The sequence below is a fragment of the Cinclus cinclus genome, chromosome 3 (genome assembly GCF_963662255.1).
Source record: "Cinclus cinclus chromosome 3, bCinCin1.1, whole genome shotgun sequence".
Lineage (NCBI taxonomy): Eukaryota > Metazoa > Chordata > Aves > Passeriformes > Cinclidae > Cinclus > Cinclus cinclus.
The window spans coordinates 90,419,821-90,447,077 of NC_085048.1; the positions used below are offsets into that span (position 1 = coordinate 90,419,821).

Below are 27,257 nucleotides of genomic sequence, written 5' to 3' on the forward strand. Positions count from 1 at the left end.
AGGAAAAAGTAGGAATATTTAATTAGTGAGACTTGAAAAAAATGAATGGAAAACATTTGCAAATGTTTGAGAGGGTTTGTTTTGTATTGGCAGGGAAGCTATGAATTTTGAACTTGCCATTTGTGTAGTTGAGAGAGTTTTTGTGGATTTAGAGTGGTTTCTGCTGATGAATCGAGGACTATGTTAGGTTCTCTCCTTCCAAGAAGGACTTGGGTAAGCAATTGCGTTGAGAAAGGAGAATTATCTTTTCCTTCTAGGAGGAAGGCATGTGAATGTAAAGGATAAATATATTGTAGGAAAACATTGTTGTAGTGTGTTTTTGTCTTCAGTTGTGTACCAGTGAGGTAGCTCTTGTGAATTCTTTTTCTTTCTATATTTTGCTTGGGCCCTCCCTGGAAAGATTAGCCTCTTCACTCAGTATTCTATACTTAGATTTGCATCGATCACCTTATAAATCTGAAAGCATTCAATTTAAAGACAAATCTGTACAATCAGGCACTTTCAATGTTTTAAAACTTCTGCTCAGGAAGAACTTCCAAGTCAAATTGCTTGCTGCTTTTAGTCCTTTGTTATCTGGCCCACTGTCTGTAATGGGGCGGGGGGGGGGGGATTGTAAACAGTGGACATAGTCTGGGAAGAGTTTAAGCATTATGAAGTGCAACAGTCAAATTAAGTATTTTAATCAGGTACAAGCTCTCTACTATCTATCATGGAAATGACCAGAGGCAAGTCATGATTAAAGTGGATCATAATTTGCAATAATTGTTTTGGTGCTGGATGTTAAGTTTTTGTCTTCAGAATTTCCCATCCTCATGCTTGGTTCAGGGTTGTTTCAGTGAGGCATCCATTGTCTACTTTGAACCTAATTTATGTTCTGTGGTCTTTATGGTATTTAGGGTACTTGAAGAATAACAATTATCTTGAACTCCATGTGTATGGTGTAAATCTTCATAGAATATTAGATTAAAGCTGGTTTAAAAATCATGCTGTGGGTTGTCCAACTACTGAAGCTAAAAGCTCTAGTGTTTATGCAGTTATGGTGGCACAGTTTATTTTATTCCTAGAACTAGAATCAACTACTGTGATATGATTCTGTTTTGGTATAAAGGGATAGTTAAAAGCAAGGCTTTGAAAAGTTAAGAACCCTATCTGACAAACAGATTTTCCTCAATCACTTGGGTGGTTCCCATGGTACCTTTCATAACATTCCTGGGGCAAATGTGCAATGTGTCAAGCAGGGATTGAGCATATGAAGACAGATTGTGCTGACAGAACAGAGTTGGGTTTCTTGTTACCTTATTTTTGCCATGGCTGCACATAATTTTCATCTCTAGTAGATGACTAGAGTAATAAGTTGATAAAATAATTGTTTCTCCCCTTGTAAGTACAAAGAGGGATGCTTAGAGGAAGATACTTCCTTTGGTTTTGCTTTAAATGTTTTAATAGTAACAAAACAGTTTAATGGGCAAGTTTTTCATTTGAGCAAATGTGTCCAGTTGAGGGAGATCAGGTTGCTAATGAAATGGACTGCTGATGCATGGCAGGGGAGAGGTTCTCTTTTACTCTGGTGTCTAACTAGAAGTGGCTAATGCAGGAATTTATTTGGTATGTTAGGGAAGGTAATAAATGATTTCATTGTTTTGTATGAATTCCGGTTACTGGCTTTTAACCTGAGATCTTTATTCTGTGTGAACCACGGTTAGAAGTATTCAGGTGCTGCCTGCTGGTTTTTGAAACGTCTGAGTAAATTTTGCTTAGTGAACATTAAGTGATGACTTAGTGATTACTTCATTTTTATTATTATTTTTTTTAATTTTATCATCAGCTGACTGTATTATATTAGCTGTGACTCGCTTGTGGACTTTTGTAACTTGGAGTATAGTTGAGTTTGTAATGAGGAAAAATAAGACTAGCCTTGGTTCCTGTGTTAGTCTGGCTATCAGTTTGGGACCAGCAACAAAAAAAGCTGCCCTCCCTGTGTCGGTTCCTTAAATTAGGTTTTTTGGATTTTATCCTCAGCATGTCACTGTTATTGCTTTGTTGCTATGATACAATACTTACTCATGCAATCCGCTGTAGAATATTAGAAGATCTGAGCTGAAATGTTACATAACTTACAAATGTTTTTACAGCTGATGTTCATTACTTTGCAGAGTGTAACAATTCGTGTCTTTGTAGTTATCTGAGTGAAACAAGCATCTTGCAAGGTTTTTTATTGGAAAGAAAAAGGGTGGAAATGGCAGAATTGACATTCAGAAGTGTGAATAGTTCTTCATGTGGGGGCAGTAATTGCTGGCTCTTTCCAAAGCTCCCTGAAGTTGTTCTGCTCAGCTAATAGGATCATAGCTGTCAGGTGGGGAAAGGGGACACAATCCAGTATTCTGAATTGCCAGGGCACAGCGAGCACCATGGGTTACACTGGAGGCATGTCAGTCCAGTTCAGCATTTACTTCTTGCTTATGGAAAGGAAACAATTCTGTCAGATAACTACTGCATATGAAACCTGCTGTTGACTGTTGTTCCTGCCACTAAATGAAAGGTGTTTTGGTAGGAGACTTGAGAAACGGGCATTATCAGAGTGAAATGTTAAAGGTATAAACTTAATGAAGTTTGTTTGATTAGAATAATTCTGAAACATTAAAGAGAAGCATAAGACTTTTCGTAATTTGTTGAGGTTTTAAAGTGACACTTAAGATTTTCAGTACTCACTTGCTTTTTTCTTTGTCCTGATCATATTTTTGGTGGTGAAACAGCAGTTCTCATAGCAATACTGCAATGAATGAGTGATGCTAAGTCAGGCTGTAGACCAGTCTTGAAAATTCTTCAGGGGAGAGCATTCTTTATTTGGAGATAAAATTGGGAATACTATTTTTTCACCAGAGTGAGTGAAATGCCAGCTGGCTGATAGATGAGGTGATGCTGTATTGGTGCAGTGGCTTTGAACCCCTATAAACAGTTGAAAACAAGAACAAAAGACACATTAAACCAAATTTTTGGTTAAAACCATGACTTTTTAACGATTGTTATGATCGTGCAGCTTTGGAACAGTTACAACATATTAAGTATGTATTAAATTTTTGAAGAGTGTAGTGCTTGATAATCTGTCTCTTTTAGAGTAAATGTGAAATGCTAATGGAGGAATTCTGCTTATCAGATTACAGAGGTACTGAATGCTAAAATGAAAATGCGAAGTCACAGCCAAACACATTGTCTTAATAGACCAAAAAAATCTGGAAAACCCTTATATGACTTAAGATTGTCATAAATTATTTAGACTAAAGCATTAAAATTCAGGATTAATCCTTTCAAAATATTGGAATTCTTTCTTGAGAGAAACGTTGATCACATGACATCAAAAGTATGTGAAGCATTTTGCATTGGGGTAAAAAGACAAGGTTCCTTCAAAGCAGATTTTGCAGCTTTTAAGCGGGTTACGTAATAAAGGATTAGGCAACAGAATGAGACAAATCAGATGAATGAAAGGTTAGTTTGATGCACTGCTTCTGGATATGACTTTTGGTGGTGGAGAGCTGGGACTTGTTAATGTCTAGGCAATTAAAATAAAGTTGATTCAGGAACTCATTGCTGCTAAATGTATTTACTGCCGTATCCTTGTACATTATTTCTGTCATGTACCAAAAGTTGGGGATGGTGGGTGTTCCATTGTAACATACAGATACTTTCAGTTTTGACTAAATTGCTCAATAATTTGCTATTAGCTTGCTGACTATGAAGCACAACTTTTCCCCATTAAAAAAGCAAGTCATAGCTGTGCAAATTCTTGTCAACAAAATAGATTTAGAAATCCTGTGTTTGCTTCTACAGACTTAAGTGTTTGGGGTTTTTTTTGTTTTTTTTTTCTTTTATAGATGCCACCTTCAATGAACAGCAAGATCTTTTTTGTCAGAAGTTGCAACAGTGTTGTGTGCTCTTTGACTTCATGGACTCTGTTTCAGACCTGAAAAGCAAGGAAATCAAGAGAGCAACATTGAATGAACTGGTTGAATATGTTTCAACAAATCGTGGAGTGATTGTTGAATCAGCATATGCTGACATTGTGAAAATGGTAAGTAAAATGCCCTTGTTACAGTTTGAATTTTAATAAAATACCTTAATCAGTTTCTGACTCTAATGGTATTTTACTTAGAATTGTGGTTAATTAATCTGTTTATACAATGTAATATAATTTGTTAATGATAACTTGGCTCAGAAAGGCTTGTAAAAACAAACAACTTGCAAGTTTTAATTATTAGTTGGAACATGATGCATTCAGGTTAATTAAAATGAAAGAACTAGTACACTGCAGGTACTTGCAGTCTGGGTAAGCTTTAAAGTTGTTCTCTTTCAGAAAATGGCAATATTTCAGTGCTGCCTATCTTTTATTTCCTGAGTTGCAATGGAGAGTTAGGCTCAAGTTTTCTGGTATTGATTGCTGCAGATACTGGTGACAGCAGAAAGGTTTGTCAGTGTAAGAAAGCAACTCTACTTTGTGAAAACTTTATATGGCTGTTTGCTACTATTTTGGCCATGGAGAGCTGTACTAGAGTAGCCTAAGTGGTTTGGTGAAGTTATAAACCATAGGATGAGTTGTCCCATGCAATTACTACTAATGGCTTGTTGAATAATGAACAAAATATTTGTGGTTGTTATCGGCTGACTTTCCCAGGTGTTTATGTGCATTTTCAAATGCTCCTTAAGTAACTTTTTTGATCTCCCTATACTCCATGCACAGCAAATGCAACTGAAATGCACTTGAGTGTAATCTGAAGTTATTTTTTCCCCCTAGAAATGTGAAATGTAAAAACAATGGCTTTAGTGCCCATGCACTTATGTTAATGGTTCTCTAAACTTTGGTGCAGTTTACATAGATAAAATGCTGACTTTAGAAGAGCTCTCAGGAACATAAGCAGAGCAAGCAATTCAAATATGCAGCCTGCAATTTGTGTAGCTCTCTACACAGTACAAGCTAGTTTTTTCTTAAGTTTCGTTTTGTTTGTTTGATTGGTGGTTGGTTTGTTGTTTGGTTGTGGGTTTTTTTTTGTTGTTGTTGTTGTTTTTTGTTGTTTTTTTTTTTTTTGTGGGCAAGTGGTAGGGAAGATCAGATCTTTAATGTAAATAAGTGTGCAAGTTTTGCCATAATACTGAAGGGCTAGGATTATTGAAACCCTTTTAATAGTTTTGGCTGTTTCAGCAGATGGTTATTAAGTTTTACAAAATAATCTAGGACACTGGGGGGTTTTGTATAGTTTTGTTTTTTAAAGGACCTGGTTTTCTGTCCTAAATGTTTTTTACATAAGACTATAAAGGACAAAGTATGCTCACCTCTTCTTAGGCTGCTTTTTTTTTTCTTGCTGCTGTTAGCAAGCCTGAATCCTTGCAGTATTTTCTTATTCAGTGTGCCCTCTGTAGCCCCTTGTTAGAAGAAAGAAAATACTAACTGGCCCATAGTACTTGTTGAAGGGAGGTTTTCTTTTATATTGGAGTTGTTTTCTTTTCTTGGAGATAAGGTGGTGTTGAGCTGTTCTTTTGAGGTTTTTGTTTCTGTGCAAATGATCGGATTCTGTGGATGCTTGTTTTTCCTTCCATAACAAATTTCCATCTCCTTTCCTCCCCTAAAAAATGACAGAAAGTGAAGAAGCTCAGTGAGAGCTTTAAATGCTCAATGAGAGCTTTTTGAGGACTTGAGACAAAAGATTCCTCCAAGCTTGAATAGTATTTCTAATCTCCCTGGCAACTGGCAGCAGAAAAGGCCTTTGCTGTGAATTAGGACGAAGTACCAGCTTTCAGGAAAAAATCTGCATGGGTCTGTCTCTCCCTCCACATAACACCTGTGTCAGCCTCCAGGTCTTTCTCGGTAGCAAAACTTGCATGAGATTGAAGAGTTTTTGTTTCATTTTTGTTTTGTCTGGATTTGATGTTTTCAGGCTGTTCAGTGTTCCTACATTAAAAGAAAAAAATATTAGAGTTTTACTGCAGAGTTGGAAGTGTGTTTTTGGGATGAAAAAGTAGAAATGGCCTTAGAGAAATCCAATTATCATCTGGCTGGTAGCAGAGGACAGGCAGACTAAAAAAATTCCCCGAAAAAGCCAGAGTGGCAGCAGTGACAGAAGCAGAAATAATTTCTTTCCAAAGCTCCTTGTGTTTCCCTGGGCTGGGACACCTCTGCAGCTCGCAGAGGAAACAACCTCAGGTTTCAAACAGGTTTCCTTGGAGTCACCTGAGCTGTGGGGAGACTTAAGTCAACAATGCCTCAAAGACAGCAGGAGAGAAAAGATGATGTTGTTGCTGACCAGTGCATAGGCAAGGTCTGTGCAGGTGAGGAGGTCTCTGGCATTCCTCTCCTGCTCTGGTCTCTGTTGGCAGGATAGCTGCTGAGCCAAGTGTCACACAGGATCCTGTGTCTGGCTCTGCTCTGCTTGGGTCCTGGGGCAGGGAGCTTGAAATGATACCAGTGTCATTTCAAGCCACTGAGGATGGAACAACATAATTTTTAAAAAGCCTTTGTTTTAACAGCTGTGCAGGACACACTAGGGTGTCTTTTTGGTGCCCTGGGCAACCTGATTTCCCTTCAGCTGAGGAGGAGGAGTTTTGCTTACAAATAGTTTTGAAGGTGTAGCACAGCAGTCAGTGCACCTCTGTTCTGGGTCATCTAAAACTAGTGTCTTCTCTGTTTGGAAATTCTCTGTTAAGAGCTCTCTGAAGCTGAAAGGAAATGGGGGTTTGGCATTGTGAGTATTTTAAGTTTTAAAGCTTCCAGGGAAATCAGAAAGTTCTACCTTTTTATCAGTTTTGGGAACATGACAGAAATGTCTCTTCAGTACATGTAACTCATCCTTTCTTGTGCCTGTCAACCTTGTCTTGTTCCCCAGCAGCATATAGAAATCTAATGTAATGAGATTGTCCTAACAGGCTGTATGAGTTTTGAATTCAGAATTTGAAAGAAATCAGGTAACCTCAATCTGCACAGTCAGAAATTGGAATTGAACCTAGTATCTTTCAAATGTTTAGATCAAATGTACAGACATTAAGGGACTTTTTTTCTTTTTTGTTTTAATAAAATATAATTGCTGTATCTCAGTACACTAACTGGCACACTTTTGGGTGTCATTTTGTGAAAACTTTGAGATTTAATTTAGAAACCTGATGCTGGATTTATCTGGAAATTTGTCCTGTTTTAAAGACCTTTTATGGTTTGTTTTTATGAAATCACAGTTTTGGGATAAGACACCACTTAGGGAAGAAAAGGAATGTTTTAAATAATATGAGAGGATATAGAGAAGAATTTGCAAAAGTATTGCAAACAAAGTAAGTTAACTGGGTTTTTTTGGGAGACAGGCTAGCACAGAAAAAGGGTGCGAGGTTTATTTTAAGTTTCATATATTCTCAGGAGATGAATAATGCTAGTGGAAGTACTGAATACTCTGAAAATCATACAATTGTTTTTCCAAAGGCCTGGCTGAGAGGCTTGCTAATTGTCTCTGCTACAGAAGTGTATTTTAGTAGCTTTGTTTTGGACATGAAACTTAACTTACTACTCTGAGGTTCTTTGGGAAAGGCTGATCAGCTCAGTTCAGCAAGATGCATCTAGAGAGAAAAAGAAGTGTTTTCAGGAGATGTCACCAGAGCACTTGCAAGCAGAGGTAGAACATTCATATGCTGGAGGGTTTTATTAAATACCTGGTAAGAGTAGACAAAGCAGATAAGAGAACCGGGACTGTAATGTTTGTTATTGAGCTTGATTAAAATTAATGTTCTGTGACTCTTATTTCCCCCTCCTCACTCCCCAGCCTTTTGTTCTTGAGCTTTGGAATCCCTATCCCCTTGTGTTTACAACATTAAAGGACAGCCTCAATGTACTGTTTTTGTGGGGTTGATTGTTTGGGTGGTTTCGTTTGGTTTGGGCTTTTGTTTTGTTCTTTTGTTGTTTTTCCTGTGCGTTAGGCTGGGAGACAGCTGAGCCCATCCACAGAGAACTTCCATTGCCCTTCCAGTCCAGGACAGCCGTGTCTCAGCAGGAGACAGTGACACAGCACAGAGCAAAGGGCATAGCAGGAAATGAAAAGTCATTTTATGGAATAGCTGTGTATCTTGTTTAATGAGGCAGCTGATTCTTATGTGCAGAGCCAGCTGGGTGACTTCAGGATCTTTCTAAAAGTCCTTTTGCTAGATTCTTCAAACACCTTGGAGACTCCATGGAATATGTACAGGAGGATTTTCTGCAAACTGTCAAACAGTTTCTTTTGTGCTTAGTAGGCTTGGGTGATAAGCAGCTACTTGAAACAGATTTGATGAAAAAGACTAAAGAGTTTGAAAGGTGCTTGGAAAAGTTTTGTTCCTGACAGAACTGTAGAAAATGCAGAAATGAAATTTCTGCACTTCATGAAGAGAACACTTCATGTTCTCTTTTGTTTGTGCTATGTATTTAAATCCAGTGTGTTATATCTGGTGCAAGAGATGACATTTTTCCTTTGACATCTGAATGGTCTTCTATCCACACTTTAATGTACTTCAAAAATCCCTGAAGAAACCTTTTTAAACTTGTCCTTTAGAAAATGATTTGATGTGACTGTATCATAGTAAAAGTAACTTAGAGTCACTTTAATAAAAAATATCTACTAAGTGAAATGGAAAAGATAGAATGGTTATGTGTTTCTTACTTTCCAAACCCTTGGAACATCTTGAAATTTTCAACAGTGAAAAATGTAAACAGAAATACCTTGAAATCAAGTAAAATGAAGGACTATAGAAATAAGATATGTTTTTGGTATTGACTGCCTTACATGACAGACATGCTCTTACTTACATGAAGAGAGGTCTCTTTAAATCATAATTCATTATATTTTATTTGTGGTCTTGTATAAAAACAGGTGTTGGTGTCATGCAGTTAAAAATCGTTTTTTATAGGGAAGCTGAATTTTTTTTAACTTCCATAGTTTCAGGGAAGAATCTGGACTATGATCATGTCTATTACAAGCTTGTAAAGCAGTTGAGACAAAAGTTACTTTCTTACTTTCACTGACTTGTCACAGACTTGTGGCTGTCTGTATTTTGCAGTTTTGAAAAAAATGAGCTAGTGATTTATTACCTTACTTGTTTTTAGATGATTTTGTTTCATTTAATTTCAGGATAAATCTAGTACCTTAATGAGTGTGATCTGTGAAAGAGTAAATAATACAACTAATTTTTTTTTTTGCTTGCAGATTAGTTCTAATATTTTCAGAACACTTCCACCTAGTGATAACCCAGATTTTGATCCAGAAGAAGATGAACCAACTCTTGAAGCCTCATGGCCCCACATACAGGTGTGTGATTCCTTTACTTTCAAGCCATCCTGTAAGGCAAGAAGTGTGGATACTTCAGTCATTTTGTGCCTTTGTTAAGAACAAAAAAATTGCTTATATAATGCAATTGAGTTTTTACACTTGAGAGGGAAAAAAGTGGTGCTTTTGTTAGAATGTATAAATATGGCTGAATGTAACTCTTCTAAATGGCTTAAATATTATTTTTTAAACAGAGGGATTGCACTGTTAAATAGTGGTGTATGTATGTCTTAAAGTCGTGGATATTTTAGGTAATGATATTCTTCACCTAAGAGGTTTGTTTTCTGCAACTGAGCAATTCTTTAGTGTTGTTTCAATAAAGGAGAAGGTAATAATAGCAGTTCAGTTTCTTGTGGCAATAACAAAAAAATGGAGTAATAGCCTTTATTTGTCCTTTGAGCAAATAGAAATCCCCTCCTTCTTCCCCACCCTTTTCCCTCCCTTTTATAAAAAACTTTACAATATCAGCGTTGTTTGGTAACAGTTGCATGGTTATTCCATTGTTGTACTTCTGCGGTGATCTCGTGATTTTTATAGCACTGCTGTATCAATCATGTGATTGACTTGAAATGCTACTGAATTTTATTTTATTTTCAATTAACTCTTAGAGGCTGTAAATGTCCAAGCCCATATCTGGGGCAGTTCTTTGCTGAATTTATTTAAGTACTATCTGTGAAAGAAAAGTGAAGTAGCAACTCCTAGCAGTGGGTAGATTAAGCTGCTGCACATCTGTATACCATTTGTTCTATCCTCTCAAGAGCTAAAATGCTACTCTGCCCCTATAATATTACAGTTCTAATGCATCCACAAGTGCTCTTATTTAAAAACTGGTCTTCTAATATTGACTCTAGAAAGTACATATTCAGCATAATATTTCAGACTTAAGCCAAACAAGAATGAAGTTATCACAAAAATAACTCTGCAGGTTAAAGGCTGTGATAATTATTTTCTTATATATGGCTGTTTCTAATTTACAGGAGAAATGGCTATAACTGAACTAGATGAAAGGCTTGGCTTTGTTGGGTGGTAGGGTGCAAGGGCAAAGCAAATGTCTCTTGTAGTCAGTAGCAGCACCATCTGACTTCTTAAACCTGTGGTAACATTTGTAAATGCTAGCTCAGTTCACTTTAGATCATAATTGAACTCTAGTCCAGTTGATAGAAAAAGACCTGTGGATTTTGTGATCAGTTCAGTTACGCCTTTGGCTTGCTTGAGAGGAATTGAAAAGGGTTTGTAGCCTGTTCTGTTATTTGAAATTTTATTTTCAGGTGTCTTCCTTGCTTTTTTCCTAAGGGAGTTTTTGCCAGGCTGTCTGGTCACTGGTTGTGGATTTCCCTCTCCTGTGTCTGTTCATCCTGTCTTTGGAATAGATCACTCCTTGCAGCACAGTGGAAACAGTTTGTGTTTCCCACTCTGTCCTTTTACAGTTCATGTGCTACTGGACCATAGAGGACTGAGTTGGATAACTTGTTCATTGCGCTTCAGGAGCACAAAGCTGCTGGAAATGTCAGATTTTGTGTGTGGAAGAAAGGCTGTACACAACCATTCTCCTCCCCAGCAAAATACACTATTATTTTTGGCATAGTCTAAAGGACTGCTTAAGGAGGGAAGGTGTGGATCTTTTGCTGGCTGTGATTTGTGACAGATCAATTACAAACAAATTCCAACTTCTATCCTGATCTGGCAGTCAGGTAGCCGGATTTCTGGGAGAGGAAGGAAGAAAAATCTGAACCTCTACTCTTCCCTGCTTGAATCTGTTGACATAATTGCTTAGTAAGTTACCAGTGTGTAGCCACAACAAAAGACTCCAGACCTTCAGTAAAACGAGTGGCACTTGAAAGATGCTGCTTTAAAGCAGTGGTCAAGATGGTTTCTAACAGCCGAAGTAGGTTGAACAGGTTGGCATTTAAAGCCACTGTGCAATTTGAAGCTTGGGGAGTTGCGGAGTTGGTGGAATTGGTAGTTTAAAGCAGTAATATTCTAGTGGTCCTTGCAAGATTGAATCATTAAAGCATTAGGAGTTGTATTTCATGGCTCTTTGATCTAAGCAGACCAGTTTGGAAAACAAAAAATACTAAATCTGACATCTTTCCCCAGTTTAGTATTTCCAAAAGTAATGTGTCTGTTAAGAAAGCTGGCATTCGTGTCTCTTTAGGCAGGATCTTCTGTGGCCAGAATCTGTTCTGAGTGCCCCTAGTATGATTGTTGTTATGCTTTTAAGTTTGCAAACATTGGCATACAGGAGAAGTGAGAGTTTGACTTTTCCAGAAATGGCTGCTGCACCTTGCTTCCTGAAATGCCCTGGATAAAGAGGCCTTCGTTTATCTCGCAAGGCTCACAAAGATTTCCAAAGTTATTTGATACCCATATCTGTTTATGGAAAGAAACCATAATTATCCTTCCTCCCCTGTCCTGTAGGGAAAACAAAATATGCCAATTTAGTGCTCAGTCTTAAAAAAGTGTTCTACCCCATGACAATTCTGCTGGCTTTTTCTCTGTATCCTTCCAGGTTTTAATAAATTTCCTCAAGCACATGTAGGTCTGTGCATCTCTGTCTATGCTGTCAGTATCTTCCTGGAATATCCTAGGATTTCATCTGTCACTTTTATAGCTTCATTGTGAGGAAGGATCTTAGTCATCCTAATGTTAACCCTTTCTCAGCTTAAGGGCTTGCAAATGCTTAGCAGAGCTTTTTCTTGGAACTACAGCTGGGACTTAGCAATCTTCGAGTGTCATCCTGTATTTATTCTAGGGCTTCAGGGTCAACTTGTCCTTTCTTGCTGGTAACATGACATACTTTTTTTTTTCTATTTTCCCCCCTGGTGGTAGCTTCTAATATTGTGGCGTTGTCTAAGCAGTTATCACACATGGCTGTTCTTTGTTGTTGTCACTGACAGAAATATTTCATATAGGAATTTATTACAGAAATTCTGAATTAAATTGAGTTCCAAAACTAATCTTTATGAAGCTGTGCTTTATAACCTCCCTCTTGCCATATGTTGCCCATTTCTGTGTGGATTTATCTAGTTGCTAATTTGGAAAAGATCATTAGAATCAGAATGGTTTGGGTTGGAAGGGACTTTTAAAAATCACCTTAGTCCAAGCCCCCTGCAATGAGAAGAGACACCTTACATGAGATCAGGTTGCTAAAGGCACCTGCTCAGTTTTGTGTTACCTGCAAAAGGGTGCTCTCAGTTCCACTGTCTGTGTCACTGATGGAGATATTAAACAGCCATGGTTGAGCTCTAAGATAGAGGATGGAGTATGGTAAGATTTAAAATACTGCTATTGGGTTTTGTATTATGGTGCCGAGAGGATGGTGCCAGTCACAGAACAAGCAGTAATGTCCATACACTGAAACAGAGGAGGAACTTTGCATTGAGGGTGGCAGAGCACTGGTTCAGGCTCTGTCATGGGAAGTCATGGAGTCTCTTTCTCTGGAGACATTGAAACCCCACCTGTTCCTCTGTCACCTGCTCTAGGAGACCCCACCTTGTCAGGGGGGTTGGATTAGATGATTTCCAGAGATCCCTCCCAACCCTAACAATCCTGTTATTCTATGCAAACTGCTGATATGAAAAGCTCTTCTTACAGTCTGTCTGAGGGAAGGGTAGCTTGAGTTTCTGAGCCTCTGCTTTGCAGATGCAGCACACCCTCCTTGAGGCTATACATAAGTAACTGTCAGCTCAAATGTTCTACATGAAAGTCCTTACTGTCATGCATTTCTCTGAAGTGAGAGTCCTAATTATCATTCTGAATTACTCAGGTGCTGGCTCTCAGTTTAGTTAAGTACTCACAGTGGTAAAAGTTGAAATTCATGCCTGTGAGTATGAGCACAGCTCTGTGTGGGTTTTATTTACAAGCACAGTTTAGTGATGGCATTATGTACCTAAATTGCACTGTAGAATTATTATGAATCAGTTGTTTAATTATATGGAGTTATGAAATAGGCATTGAACATGATCACCTCTGAATGTAATCTAAACATAAGGCATCTTTCAATTCTGTCTTAGTAAAGAGATGCCTTCTGTGTACTTTATTAATCTGCCATTGTTACAGAAGTGCAGTATTTTGCCTTGGACTTTTGATGAGACCCAAAATATGGGACCTGTGCTCTGGCCTCTTCATGCCACTCTCTGCTACCCCAGGCCTTTGGTAGCTCCATATCTTCTCAGGTTTTTTTATCTCTGGGCATTGTGGGACTGTAGCAAATAGGAACTTGAACTAAGTAGAAATAACATGATACGAGCCATAACGGATATTATAATTGAGTTTCCAGGATATAGAAGCCTAATTTTAATCCGAACTCTTTCAGTTTCCATGAATTCCTTCAGCTGTTTTAATACAACCTTTCATTTTCAGACTTTGTGGTCAAAACTTAATTTCAGGAACACTTAGTAGATTTTTCTTCATCTCTTTAAGGTATTATGTAACATTAGAGCACTTAATTTAACTCTCACTACTGCTAAATGTTTGGTAACCTATTTCCCCATGATAAGTTCTTAACATGGCAGGAATGTAGCATTTAGAACTTTGTTTTTTGTCCACTGGTGGTATTTTCAGTAGATTATTTATTAAGCTTTGACTCTTCTGGGAATTAAAGTGTTCTGGGTATTTACCGTAATTCTTTCAGTAAATTCCAGTAGAAACTGTGGTTAAGCAGTGATGTGTTAGGCTTTGATTCCTTTTGCACTTTTTGAGCACATGAATAGTCCCACTGACTTTGGTGGTGGTGACAAGGCTGAAATCTGTGTTATGGTGTACTTAACTAACTTCAGAATGTTCATTTCCATGTTTGTAGTTGGTGTATGAGTTTTTCCTGAGGTTTTTGGAGAGCCCGGATTTTCAGCCCAGCATTGCAAAGCGATACATTGACCAGAGATTTGTACAGCAGGTAAGAGGGGAGTTTTAAAGTTGAAAGGGGCATTTAAAGATCACCTTAATTTCTGAGATGGACTCCTAAAGCTTTCCTGTTGTCATAGGGTAAATTTCAGATGTTGCAGCAGTGGTTTCTGCCAAACACTAGATAAACAGCACATCATACCGCAGGGGATATATGTATGTAACTTCAGGAACATTTTGTTTGCAGATACCAACCTCAGTGCTTTGCAAAGTTCTGTTTTTTATGATCTGTAACTTAATTCTAGTCAAATCAACAGTGTGGTAATTATACTTTCGTAATCCTTCTGTGTTTGGGTTTTTAAAATATTTTTACCATGGGAAAATAGCAAATTTTTTTCTTGTAAAATGTTCATGTACTTACTGTATATGAAATGTGTTTCAACACCTTCTTACTCGCGTCTAGATAGTGTAAATTCTCTTTACTATTGTCTGTCAACCACGGAAGGAAAAATCAAGTAAGAAATTACTTAGGAAAGTCATGCTTTGCCATGCAAAGCAACTATGAGCAAGAAAATGAAGTGAGAGTTCCTGTTAAATTGAACTTCAGGGAAATATAGTGTAGAATGCAGCAACAAATTTTGGTTCAAAGTGAATTCAATGGGAATTTTTTTCACTGTGCCAAAATACTTGTTTGCCAAATTTTGTTTACTTGTTTGCTCAGTATCTGAAGAGTGAGTGCTTCAAGGCAGGCCATCACAATACAGCAATGGAAAGTAAAACCACAAGTTGGATGTTTTCCCTCCTTACCTTCAGTGACTGCATTTTCCCACTTATTTTCTGATTCTGCTGTTCTTGTTTATAAGTGTTTCCTTCTTCTCAGTTTTATTTGACTTACACACAACATTTAAGCCTGAAGCTCCTGGTGAGCTATTGGATGTGGGTATCCAGTTTACAGATTGATCTGTGGTCCTTCAGAGCAGCATTGCAGAGTTTGTTCCTCACATTTCACTTGATCTTTCTCTAGAGTACAAGATAGAGACAGTGCAACCAACAGCTAGCTATATATGGGAAAAAACGTGGAGTAGTGACCCTAAGAAATTCCTGCTAAATATAAAATTGAAATGAGCCCGAACCAAGTTCCTGAACAGCTGCTTCCAGTCCCTTGTGCTGCTTGGTACAGACATACCTAAGCTTAGACCTGAGCAGGAGACTCTGGTGACTGCTTGAGCTGTTACTGACTTGCTCAAGGCAGCTAACATTTCTGAATAAGCTGTTACTTGGGCATGCAGCATTAAAGAAAAGAACAGAAATTATGGTCTGTAATGTGATTGGAATATTTTTTATGTCTTTGAGTGAACAAGGTCTTTTCTGTATCCTTAGAAGATTTTCTACAAGAAAAAAGTGTGTGGATAGTTTTGTTAGCTTCTTGCAGCATTTAGTCTGTATTAATAGGGAATTGGTTAATAATTGCATATCTTGTGCTTATTCTATGACCCCTTCCTTAATTGTAAAATTTCTTGTGTAGGAATGCTTTTGCTTGGCCATCAAGACACAAGTACTGTTTTGAGATAAGCAGTAAAGGATTTTGATTAGGAAATTGTAAATATATGGATATGGATTAGATTAATTCTGATTTCTTAAATAACAAGTGTAAACTTCTTACATACAGTTTGATAAGCTCATGTTTGCAATTGCATTTTTATTTTGATAGTATAATAGTAACTGGAATGACTTCAGTGTCTGTTGTACACAGGAAAGGAATTAAGTTGATGAGCTTATTAGAAAAAAATCAACTTTACTAAAAATGTAATTTCAAAAATCTACTATTGACATCTAAAGAAAATGTACATTTAAATTGATTCTATTTTTTTTCTAATGTAAACTTGTAAATTAAAGATAAAATTCAAATCAGATAGTAACAAAACAAAAATGCTCAGTCTTTCAAAAGTAATGCATTTCAATTTAATTTTTAAAGTTGTTGGAGCTCTTTGACAGTGAAGACCCACGAGAACGTGATTTCCTGAAGACTGTTCTTCATAGAATTTATGGAAAATTCCTCGGTTTAAGAGCGTTCATCAGGAAACAGATAAACAACATTTTCCTCAGGTATGCTGTGTGTGTGTCTAGGGTGAGGAACATTTTATCTTGCCTTTATGATCTGGGTCTGCAGTGATTTATTCTTGAAATAAAAGACCTGTGTTTGGTCTGTGATCTTGCTTTCAAATATTTGAAGCTTAATAAAGGTTATTTCTTTGGGATCTCTGGTCCTCTGTGGCAATTTTTGATGGATGTCTTTTTTGGTAACAGGTTTATATATGAAACAGAGCACTTCAATGGTGTTGCTGAACTTCTTGAGATATTGGGAAGGTAAGTTTGCTATCACACAGAAGAAATATAAAATGTTATTGTGAATGTTTGCTTCAGCTTTTCTGCTTTGGGAATGGATGGGGGAAGAGAATTATTACAGTAACGAGTGATGAAGTGCAGTCACTGATAATCCAGTACTGTCTGAGTTACCACATGAATATCAAATTAGGACACAGAATAAATGATGCTTTTTTCAGTGCAAGTTTTAAAGATGACAGGCAAAAAATGTTTCTCAAGGGTCCTTGTTCATCAGACCTCTCTACTCTTGCTTATCTTCTACCTGATAGATGACTTGTTCTTTGACTCAGAAAGTGAATGTTAACTTTTGCCCTCATGCAGAATGAAATGCTTTAATCTTCAGCAGGCTGGTTTTCCTTCAATTCTATTCAGAAAAGCCTTGTAAGTGTAGGGTTTTTTAGTTACCTGGTTTTTTGGATGTTATTTTGCTAACTTGAATTTAAATTTGAAGTTTTTCTCTGGTAGTTTTTTTACTGCCTTTCCAAAACTGTCACGCATTTCACAGTAGAAAATTGTATTACTGGTCTAACTGAGAATACAAATATGGTGAAGCTATTGTGAAACAAATTGTCAGGAAGAATCAAGTAATGGGGATCCCATTATTTTCTCAGATTTGCCTAAAATGTAAGGGGCAAAAGAATCTAACGTTTTCCTGAAGGACTTTATCTGTTCTGTAGCTCATAAATATAAGATGACTGAACCAATGAGACAACTTCTAAACTTTGTTTTTGAAGGGAAAGGCTGTTCAACAATCTCAAAACAAGCGTTAAAAGTGCACTGTTAAAATTGTATCATCTATTCTTTTTTTCTCTGCAAGTTGCTAACGATTATGGGTGAGATGGATCAGCTTCCTGATACATCTGTCTAAGCTTTACAATTAGACAGCAAGACTTACTGTAGATGATTTTATTTAATGGGGGTCATGAAAAAAATTCTTCAGCTCATCTAATGAGTATTATTTATCTTCTAGTGTGGTTCTCTGGTATTCCTTACCAAGAGTCTAAGCTCTCATGATACCAGCATTTTAAAGGTTGTGCACACGTAGAGCTATTTTATGACTTCAGAATAATCAGATTTAAAAACAATCAGAAATGGAGTTTCAGTTGAACTTACAGAAATTCTTGACTTGCTAGAAAAAAAATATTTTTTTAATAAAAATAAATCCTGCTTATTCATGTTTCCAGTATTATCAATGGTTTTGCACTGCCACTGAAAGCAGAACACAAACAGTTCCTTATGAAAGTTCTGATTCCCATGCATACTGCAAAGGGATTAGCTTTGTTTCATGCACAGGTAAGCTTTTGCCTATTTTTAAGAGTGGTGGGGTTTTTATTTTTCCATTTGAAACTAGTGACATTTAAAGCACTTTGTGTTATAATATCAATGTTCCAAAATATTTGCAAATTCAGCCACTTTTTTTAAAAAAGTCTTCAGAATCTTACATCTAAATATTAATTTTGAGATAATATTTGGCGTATATTACAAGTGAAAGAATGTACCAGTGAGTCAAAGACTTAGCAACTGAAGTTGGAAGCTTTTTTGTTTGTAGTCTTGTCACACTTCAAGCTCTGTTTAATCCCAGGGCCTTGTGCTGTTGTAATTTCCTTTATGTTACTTAAATGCTGTGTGTAAAGGAACCTTGGGGATGGTCAGGTATTTATTTCAGAAGTGTATTTTTTCTTTCTAAAGCTGCACCAGTGATGGGGTGGGAGGGAAAATGTTATTGCCATTTATAAATGGTAGAAGTGCACAGTAGCTCTCTGGATCAGCCAGGAATTATGTGGATCCATGACACGCTGTCAGAATGCTGCAGTTCTTCAGCTGACTTTGATTCTTATACTTGCCACAGACATTCAGCATTTCATTTGAGGAATAATCTGTATCCTTTCCAGACATATGGCACTTCAAGTATTGAATATGGTTGATGCAAACTTGGAAGTAATTCTGCCGTGGCTAATTAAAACTTGTTTTTGTAACTTAGCTCACTAATACAGCTCCGTATGACTAAAGATACAAGAAAATGGGTTTCTAATTAAAGTGAAATCATTATGACTGTATAATAGCCTACAAACAGGATCAAGCGAAGAGCTGACTTAATTCCTAATTCTCATATGAAGTTTTAAATTAATCAGATCACTTGTCTTTGTGGTTTATTGCCTTTCTGCTCCATGAAATGAGTTGGGGAAATGCAAGGGCCCAGTCACCTCCCGAAGGTGTTCTCACTGACAGATCAGTACAGCCAGCTGCCCTTTTTTTCCAGGATACATTTAATCCAGCCCATGGCTACTGAAAGGGCCCTATTAATTCAGCTGCACCTCAAAGTAGCATTTATCCTGCTGACCAGGGCACTTCTCTGTCCCTTCATAAAACAGTGGTGCCAGGTGCACACACAGCACTGTGTGTTTCATTTTATCCCGGGGGTCTGCACCAGTGTTAAATCTGCTTTTCAATCCCATGTGGCCTGGTGGCTTTGTTGCTGAGTAAAGTATAGCCTACCCTTAAAAGTTAAAGCCTTAAAGATTAATTAAGCTTGAGTCTTTGTGTCTTTGAACAGTAAAGCATTACTGTACTGAATATACACATATAATGGGATTTATGAAATTAATGTGTGACCTTTATTTTTTTGAATCTATACAAATGTATCAGTAGCCTAAGGGCAAAAGAAATAAATTAGACCTGTTGCAATTACAGCATTGTAATTATCTGCCTGGCATAACAGATTAAAAAAAAGAAAAAAAAGAAGAAAGGGAATGCTTAAATTCAAGCATCCTGAGTATTGAAATGTAATGAATATTGCATATTTTTTGTCTTTGCTTTATATTGTGAAATACTGTGACTTTTTAAAATCAGCCTTAATGGAATCTAGGATGGTAACTAGTTCAGTAGTAGGATTATTGTATGATTTCTGTATGGGATGGTTGTTTAGTTACTCAACTATGTGCTCAGTAACTAAACTCCAAGAAATTATATAACATTAAATATCATTGGCCTGAGCAGGCACAGAAGCCAGGAGAGGCTGGGAGAGCAATGCTGATCACTTAATCATGTTATGCTTCCCCACTCCTTCCACCTTTCCACAGGCACTTGTTGGCCTTTGCTGCTCTGGGACAGGACACTCAGCTGGACAACAGCTGCCTGATCTCCTGTGGCCTTGGAATATGTTCAAATTCTTTCACTTGTAATCTTACCACTGAATGTTGTGTGCTGTAGATGTCTGCTACCTGAGCAATGTGCAATGTGTGCCCAATCAAACCAGTCTTACAGCTTGTTTTTCATGGAAGTATGGCCTTTTTTTACCCCAGTATGGATGTTTGAAAGTGATAGCTTTGTAATATTAATACAGGAACTGACGTTAAGAAAAGTCTGTCTGGATATGGGGTTTGAGTTAGGGAAGTATCTGCCAAGCTTAAAAATAATTTTCTAGGTTGAAAAGAAAAGATGATTTTTGGTATGCAGGAAGTTTTTTTAAAACAGAACAGGTCTGTATATCTTGCTGCTTTAATTGCTGTTTTGTTTAGTTTGGACTAATATGAAATGGCTGTGTAGGGGTGTCTTGGGTTGGGTTCCCCCCCATAATCTGAAGTGCTTTCATTAGAAGTTGTGATACTTAGTAATGCTGCAATGTCCAAACAGTGTCTGCTTAAACTAAATAACCATATGACTTACATTCCAGCTCGCCTATTGTGTTGTACAGTTCTTGGAAAAAGATACAACTTTAACAGAGCCTGTAAGTGTTTTTCAGTTGGATGTCTTTCTATTTTTAATTTCAATTAAATATTGCAGTGTAACCTCTTGAATTGTGCAGCAGTGCTGTGTTATCCTGATTAAAGATGGATAGGTAGTTTGGTTTTTTTTCGGGAGGGGAGGGGGGTGGATGAGGGTGGATGGAAATGAAATCTAGAATAGCTAAGAAAATTCTGAGTTTGAAAGGACACTTAACCTGTGGCCAAGATAGAGCACATATTTAACTAAAAGTTTGAACTTAAAAGTTTGGTATCTTGCAAACTGCCCCAAATGAGAAAGCATGTCATGACTGTATTCCTGATAAAAACTAAAATTTCAATGGTTTTGGTACTGATTGCTTGTGCTTAGCCAGTGTATGAAGTTGAAATATTTTAGGGAATAAACAATCCCAAAATAAAAGTTGAAAAGAATAACAACACTTCATTTAGACAGAAAGAACTCTCTGAAATTCCAAATGTGGTGTTTCTGTCCTGCCTCTTCAGTTCCTGGGGTGCCTCTTGGCAGTGAAAACTTAGGTGCTTCAGGCATCTGTGGCTTTTGCCAGACTGAATCTCCTGTGATATGTATTGACAGCTCAGCTAAAAAGGCTTTGTCAGGGCCCATGAAGAAGAGCAGAGGCTCAGGGCAGTGCAGCAGCTCGTGAGGACACAGAGTGATGTCAGGCCAACTATAAAAGAAACTGGTTTTAGTTGGACAATCAGGAATCTCTCCATTAGGGCTATGTTGATATTTAAATACTTTGCCACTTTTGTGATGGAAAAATGAAGAGCTTATGCAAGACCTCAATTTTTCTTCTATTAGAAAAAGATAAACAGCCTTGGGAAAACAGCATTGATCTTCACTGAGTGGTCTTTCAGTGGAAGCTTCTTTTCTGCACAGCCATTTCAGCTGACCAGTTATTCTGTAGGTGGTGGAGGGTGTCTGTGGATTTGCCTTGTGTACTTGAAGCATCTTCTTCCCCCTGCACTGCAGTGTTCCCAGCCACACTGGTCAATAAGCTTATTTTGTGGGATAGGATGAGGAGAAAAGGATTGTAACCCATATTCCAAGTGAGGAAACAGCCCAGGCATTTGGACAGTTAAGGTTGACATGTGAGCAGAAAATGTGTAGCGTTACATAAAAACCTGCAAGATTGAATGAAGTGACAATGTGACAAGGTCAAAATTTCCTGACACAAATTTACAGAAGCGTGGTGCAGGATCCAAGCCCAATCTGCTGTGAAGAAGGCAGGGCTTTAGACCAGTGCCACAGTGAAGTTCTGAGGTTCATCTGGACTGTGGTCTGTAAAACTGTAGGTACTTCTTAATCAGTTAAAGGTGAATTCAGGCTGGAGAAGACTCAAGAACTCACTGCAGAGTCACTGCTTGTGTTTGCTTTGGTTGTTACTCTGGGTGTGTAGTAGAAGTTGCTTTATAAAGGAATTGAAGTTAATAAGGTAAGAAGCAAAGCTTTAATAAACTTTCTGAAATGCTTGGAAAGCACATGTTAAAATTTGGGGCAACTGATGAGATAGCACTGGAAATTTTTCTTGGCTTTAGGTCAAGTAATATTTTAAGAACTCCATCAGAAGGCTGTCTTCACACATACCTTACTGTTATTTTTCTGGCAGGGATTGTCACTCAGGGTCAATTTGGAGGACATTCAATCTGAGCTCTTGTAGCTATGGTAGTCTGCCTCAGGTCAGTCCTGATGTTTGCAGAGCTGACAAGAAGAGTTTGTTACCTAACCCTGCTGAGTGCAATGGCCTTTTCATGGAAGAAATCAGGCTAAATGTGCAGTCCTTGTACATGAGTTAAGTTTTCCAGCAGGTGCCTACAGTTGTAAGCCACTTCATGGGAATGCTGTAGCTCAGGGAAGAGTATTAATCTTGTGTAGTCAAAGCAGCAATCCATAAACATAAACGTGCAGGTATCAGCTTTTTAACATAAAAGCATAGTCAAGCTGGAAACTGACACTCCAGCAAGGGGGAGCAAGGAATAGGTATCTTGTTGAGGTGTGTGCTGTTATACTCAGAACATGCTATTCCTTTATCAAGTTGAAAATATAGGTCTCTTCTCTAGCAATGTATATTTAAAAATTCTTGTGGTAATTTGTGCTGGGAAGTGTACTTTAATCATATTGACTTTTTCCTCTGGAAAGCCACTTTCAATTGTATATGTAGTTTTTAATGAAGCCAGCCAGCTGGAAAGCTGAAGGAAAAAAAAATCAACATGACAAAAAGCAAATATGGAAGGTATTTAAATAATTTAGTAACTTTTCCCTTTGGAGGTGATCTATTAGGTGATGTTGTACCATGAAAATAACATAGGTCCTTTCCTCAGAATGTTTATAAGGCTCTGAGAATGTTTCTGCTTCTAGAACATTGTTGCAGCTTCCCCCCCCACCCCCCTTTTTTAAAGCCAGCATTCGTTTTGCAATTTAGATGCCATGTGATATTTCTAGGAAAAATGCCTCCAGCCTTTCTTTGCTGTATTCCTTCCATTCCTCTTGGGGGCTGTACTTTCCAATTAATTTTCCCAAAGGTTTTGTTTTTCCAGTCCTGTGTAAGGTAGTTTCAAATGTAGATACTAGAATACATTTTCTCTGTAAGTTCATGTCTTTCTTACTTTAGTTTCCAGTCTAACATGTCAAACTGTAGCAGAGAAAAGGAAGAGTTGGATGCCATGGCTCCTCTGTAGAGCCCTGTCAGCATTTATTGTTTCCTCTCAGGCTTCAAACCTTTGATGCCAAGGCAGGTGTTCCCCAAAGTATGGATGAGTAGAAGACAAAAAGTATTCTGTGGAATTTAGCTGCAGGGGGGTTAACTTCACTTTGTGTGCTTTGATGTGATCAGCATCCTGTCAATTCATGTGAGTGCTGGTATGGGAGCAGAGTGGGAATGGATAATCACAGGCACACAAAGCAGTAAGGGTCCGAGTTATTCTGATAACCTAAACAAGACAAACATTTAAATGAGTGTTTATTCAGTTCTCATTGAACCTCTAGATAAGGAAAAGCAAACCAGTATTTCTTTTTCTTGTCAAGTACGTAGTAGAAACTTTTCCTGCTTTAACTTGTTTGTATTTTTCATACAGGTAATCAGAGGACTGCTCAAATTTTGGCCAAAAACGTGCAGTCAGAAAGAGGTTGGTTTCGTGTCTCATTTCTGGTGTCTGCTGTGATGTAAGGTCTCATGGGGCAGATTCACAAACCACCTCTCTGCTGTGCTCTTCAAGAGATCTTGCAGAAAACCTGCAGTTCTTGAAGCTTTGTGAGGCACTCACCTTTGTCACGTGACTCAGGCTGCTTTCTTCTGTGTAGTTAGAATGAGTTTTAAAAAACTGGAGTTTGATTTATCCCACCAGATTCCATCCCCAACAGCTCTTTAAAAGTGGGTCCCTTAAGACTGTTGTCTCTTCTGCCACTGGTGATAATTTTTTCTGTGCCAGCTACACAGAGTTCTGCTGGTTGCAATTTTATATGGGAATTAACTACTTATCACTTCAAAAGCTACTTCAGTGATCTCTGATAATCTCTGCAACTGTTCTTGAAATAAGATGCCCTAATTTTATTTTATTTTTTTTTTACACTGTAAAACCCCATGTTCTGCAGAAGCAGTTTGGTGAAGTGTTCAGTGTTTACACAAAAGAAGTCCAAGAGGAGAGCTGTAACCTGTTAGCTGAGAATGATGATTGACTTATTTTAGGCTTCAAAACCCCTGTGAATGTCTAAATGTCTTGTAATGACAAGCAGTGTTCCTTGCAGGATTCATGACTAATGTATAAGCTGTATTTTGTTTGCTTCTGTTTACAATGGTGCTATGAAACATTCTCATCCTTATTTTTCCTTTCTAAACAAACAGGTAATGTTTTTAGGTGAAATTGAAGAAATCTTAGATGTTATAGAACCAACACAGTTCAAAAAAATAGAAGAGCCTTTATTTAAGCAAATATCTAAGAGTGTGTCAAGTTCACATTTTCAGGTAAATAAAATAAGTATTTAAAGACCCCAAACAAACCTTGTGGTAACTTTTTTTATGGTTGTTATGAACCCTTAACTTTGTGTTTCAGGTTGCAGAAAGAGCTTTGTACTTCTGGAATAACGAATATATTCTTAGCCTGATTGAGGAGAACATTGATAAAATTCTACCAATTATGTTTGGCAGTTTGTACAAGATCTCCAAAGAACACTGGAATCCGTATGTAATGTTTTGCTTTATCTGTAGCACCATGAATAAATTGCCTACTGTTTCAGGTTTGGATTGGGAGCTTGTAAATGTGACTTCATTTTTACTTAAAATCAGATTAAATCCATGGCATTCTGGGTGTTACAAGGAGTGTCACTTTCAGCTGTGTTGTTCTTTCACTGTTCTGCACTGTTACAATGGAGACCTGGAATTTACTGAAAAAGTGTGAGGAAATTGGATGATGGTCTTTATAGTGTAATCACATCTGATCCTTTGTGTTAGTTCAAAACGCAAATTAACGCTGCTTAGACCAAAACCATTTCCAAGGGTTGATTCTATTTATGCTTTGCTGTCCTTCAGTACATTAGATGAATACAATTGTCTGTGTCTTCTTAAGTGTTTATTGCTGATCAGTAAGATAAGAAGGGGAAAAGATCCTATTGGAGAAGAGCAGCCCTGATAAGGGATGGTAGGACTGAGAAATGAGTGGCTACCTCACTTTATATTTAGTGCCACAAGTTAAATATTGATATTCCTGTGTTTGAAGGCAGCAGTAATGGTAATGAAATACTGAAAAGCAAAGCTTGCTGGTGCCAGCACCCTGAATCAAGTTGCAAGTTAGTATGCAGAATATAAAGCTTGTACAGGCAAAAGGGCGAGCAGAAGCCTCCCACAGCCCTGCAGTAAAACAGATGTCCTGTTTTAAGCCCTTGGAGGCTTTGCAATTATTCTGGTTTTATCTAGATGGTGTGTCTAGTTGCAAACCTAGCAGCTGAGAATGAATATAAACTTTGGGAAATAGCCCTTGGCGCATCAATGTATTTGGGACCTCAACAAATTTGGAGGATGTCCCTCTTTCCCTGTCTGCAGGCAGAAGTTGCCCTTTAAGAAGGAAGCAAAAGACACAGGACCTACTTGAGGACAAGGAAGTTTGGGGAAGAAAGTCTGATACTTTGATTCTAATCTGTTTTGGAGGGCAGCAAAACATGCTTTTATCCCTCTGGTTGTCTGATATGGACTCAACTTCTGGCTCAAAATCCAACTTTTCCTCTCAGAAAACCAAAACCTTAAAGAAGCTTTCGTCTTCAAACCACATGAAAGCCGGGATACAAAAAAAAAAACAAACCAATTTTAAAAAATAAGTGTGTAAACAGGCAAAGGATAGTGTGCATTTTGAATGGAATGAGCACAAGGCTCTGCTGAACAGCTGGGAGATTGCCTAGTGCCACGATGGACAGAGGGCACTGAAAAGTCAAACCTGGTTCTTTGGTCATTTCCTTAGGGGTTTTTTTGACTCCTTTTTCAAGGTCGCAGGGCTGCAACTTTGCAGTCAGTGGGGAACTGCTAGTGAGGGAGAAGACAGGGGAAACAGTTTACCTACTTTTTGCTTAGTGATTAAGCTTAATGACAGGCATTTTAATGTTTAATTTTATTTATTTCTTTGTATTAATAGGAGTGGGTTTAAAGGAGATAACGCAACATTTAAGGTGGTTTATTGAAATATGCATACTTTCACAAAAAGCAGGGTAGTGCAGGAATACAGGCAGCCATGTTACAACACAGACAGTGTTACTCAAGCTGGTGAGTTTCTTAAGGAAACTGAGATACCCAAATCTTATCTGATGTTACTGATTCTAGGTCTCTAGCAAGATTCCTACTGCCCAGAAAAAGTGTTAGGAGAGCTTTGCTATGCTAAACCACACTAAGGCTGTGGTTTCTCTGCTGCCTTCTTGAAGCTACAAGCCAGAAGTTTTGTTTTTCTAGACTCTCATATTTCATTGCTCAAATGTTTGGTTTATTAAAGGTTCACATAATTGAATGGCTTTAAAGTACAGCCACAGCATGAATAATTATATCCTGTGCAATTACAGAAGTCAGGAGTTTAAGATTAGATAGCCATTTCAAAAAAAGTTTAGCTATACTATAATTTCCTCTGTAAATTAATAAAATGGAAAGGGTTTTGTTTCAGAAACTCCCTGACCTTACAGTAGTATCTTGACTAAGAAGGTCATAATCCAAAAAAGAAATCAAATGCTTGTTTCCTGAAGTTAATTTTGTCACTGAGTAAATCTAATGGCTTGTGCTCCTTCTGTCACAGAACCATCGTGGCACTGGTGTACAACGTGCTGAAAACCCTGATGGAAATGAATGGCAAGCTTTTTGATGAACTCACAAGCTCATACAAAGCAGAAAGGCAAAGGTACTGAACCTTTTTCCAGGTTCCTACTGATGAGTGTGTCCAAGCTGTAATTTTGGGTGCTGTTGTGGCTGTGGGGCTCTGTAGTGGAGCTGTTTGGTGCTGGGTGTCCCGTGGCAGTGCCCTGGGGGAGCTGAGCCCAGGGAGGGGACAGGAAGGCCCCAGCTCCCCATCCTGTTTGGGCAGGGAATGTGCTCCCTCCTGGGTGGTGAAATGGGTCTCAGCTGCTACAGGCTGTGCTGCCTCAGGTGTCTGAAGAGAACAGAGCTGGAGAACTCTTCATAGCTCAGCAAAAACATTGCTTACCCTACTAACCTGCTCAGCAGCACTGTTGGAGTCAGGGAGGCAGGGCACAGGTGACCCTTTGCCAGCTGAGACCACTGCCAAGCCTCCTTGGTAGCTGTGTTTGTCACCCCCAAAGATTCTCAGTCCCTTGATTTGTGTGCATGTGATAAAAATCCTCTTTAAAACAGCAGACAGCTGTGCAAAGCCACCCTAAAGCAACTGTCTGCATTTGCTGGAGCAAAGGTACAGTTTCACCACTCACTATTACTTATTGGTTATTCTTTTTAATTGAGGAAACTGTAACTGTCTCTAAAAACAG

At 38.0% G+C, this 27,257-nt stretch overlaps 1 protein-coding gene across 1 annotated transcript in view; it reads left to right on the top strand.

The window, feature by feature from the left end:
- The window catches only part of PPP2R5A (protein phosphatase 2 regulatory subunit B'alpha), a 41,984-nt gene that overhangs the window by 13,416 nt on the left and 1,311 nt on the right, over positions 1–27,257 (top strand). Inside the window, exons 2-12 of the mRNA XM_062490422.1 lie at positions 3,870–4,066; positions 9,201–9,302; positions 14,122–14,214; positions 16,138–16,268; positions 16,470–16,529; positions 17,732–17,840; positions 20,221–20,274; positions 23,366–23,416; positions 24,133–24,252; positions 24,341–24,468; positions 26,555–26,656. Coding sequence (XP_062346406.1) covers positions 3,870–4,066; positions 9,201–9,302; positions 14,122–14,214; positions 16,138–16,268; positions 16,470–16,529; positions 17,732–17,840; positions 20,221–20,274; positions 23,366–23,416; positions 24,133–24,252; positions 24,341–24,468; positions 26,555–26,656 — 1,147 coding nt within the window. The remainder of the gene's footprint in view (positions 1–3,869; positions 4,067–9,200; positions 9,303–14,121; positions 14,215–16,137; positions 16,269–16,469; positions 16,530–17,731; positions 17,841–20,220; positions 20,275–23,365; positions 23,417–24,132; positions 24,253–24,340; positions 24,469–26,554; positions 26,657–27,257) is intronic.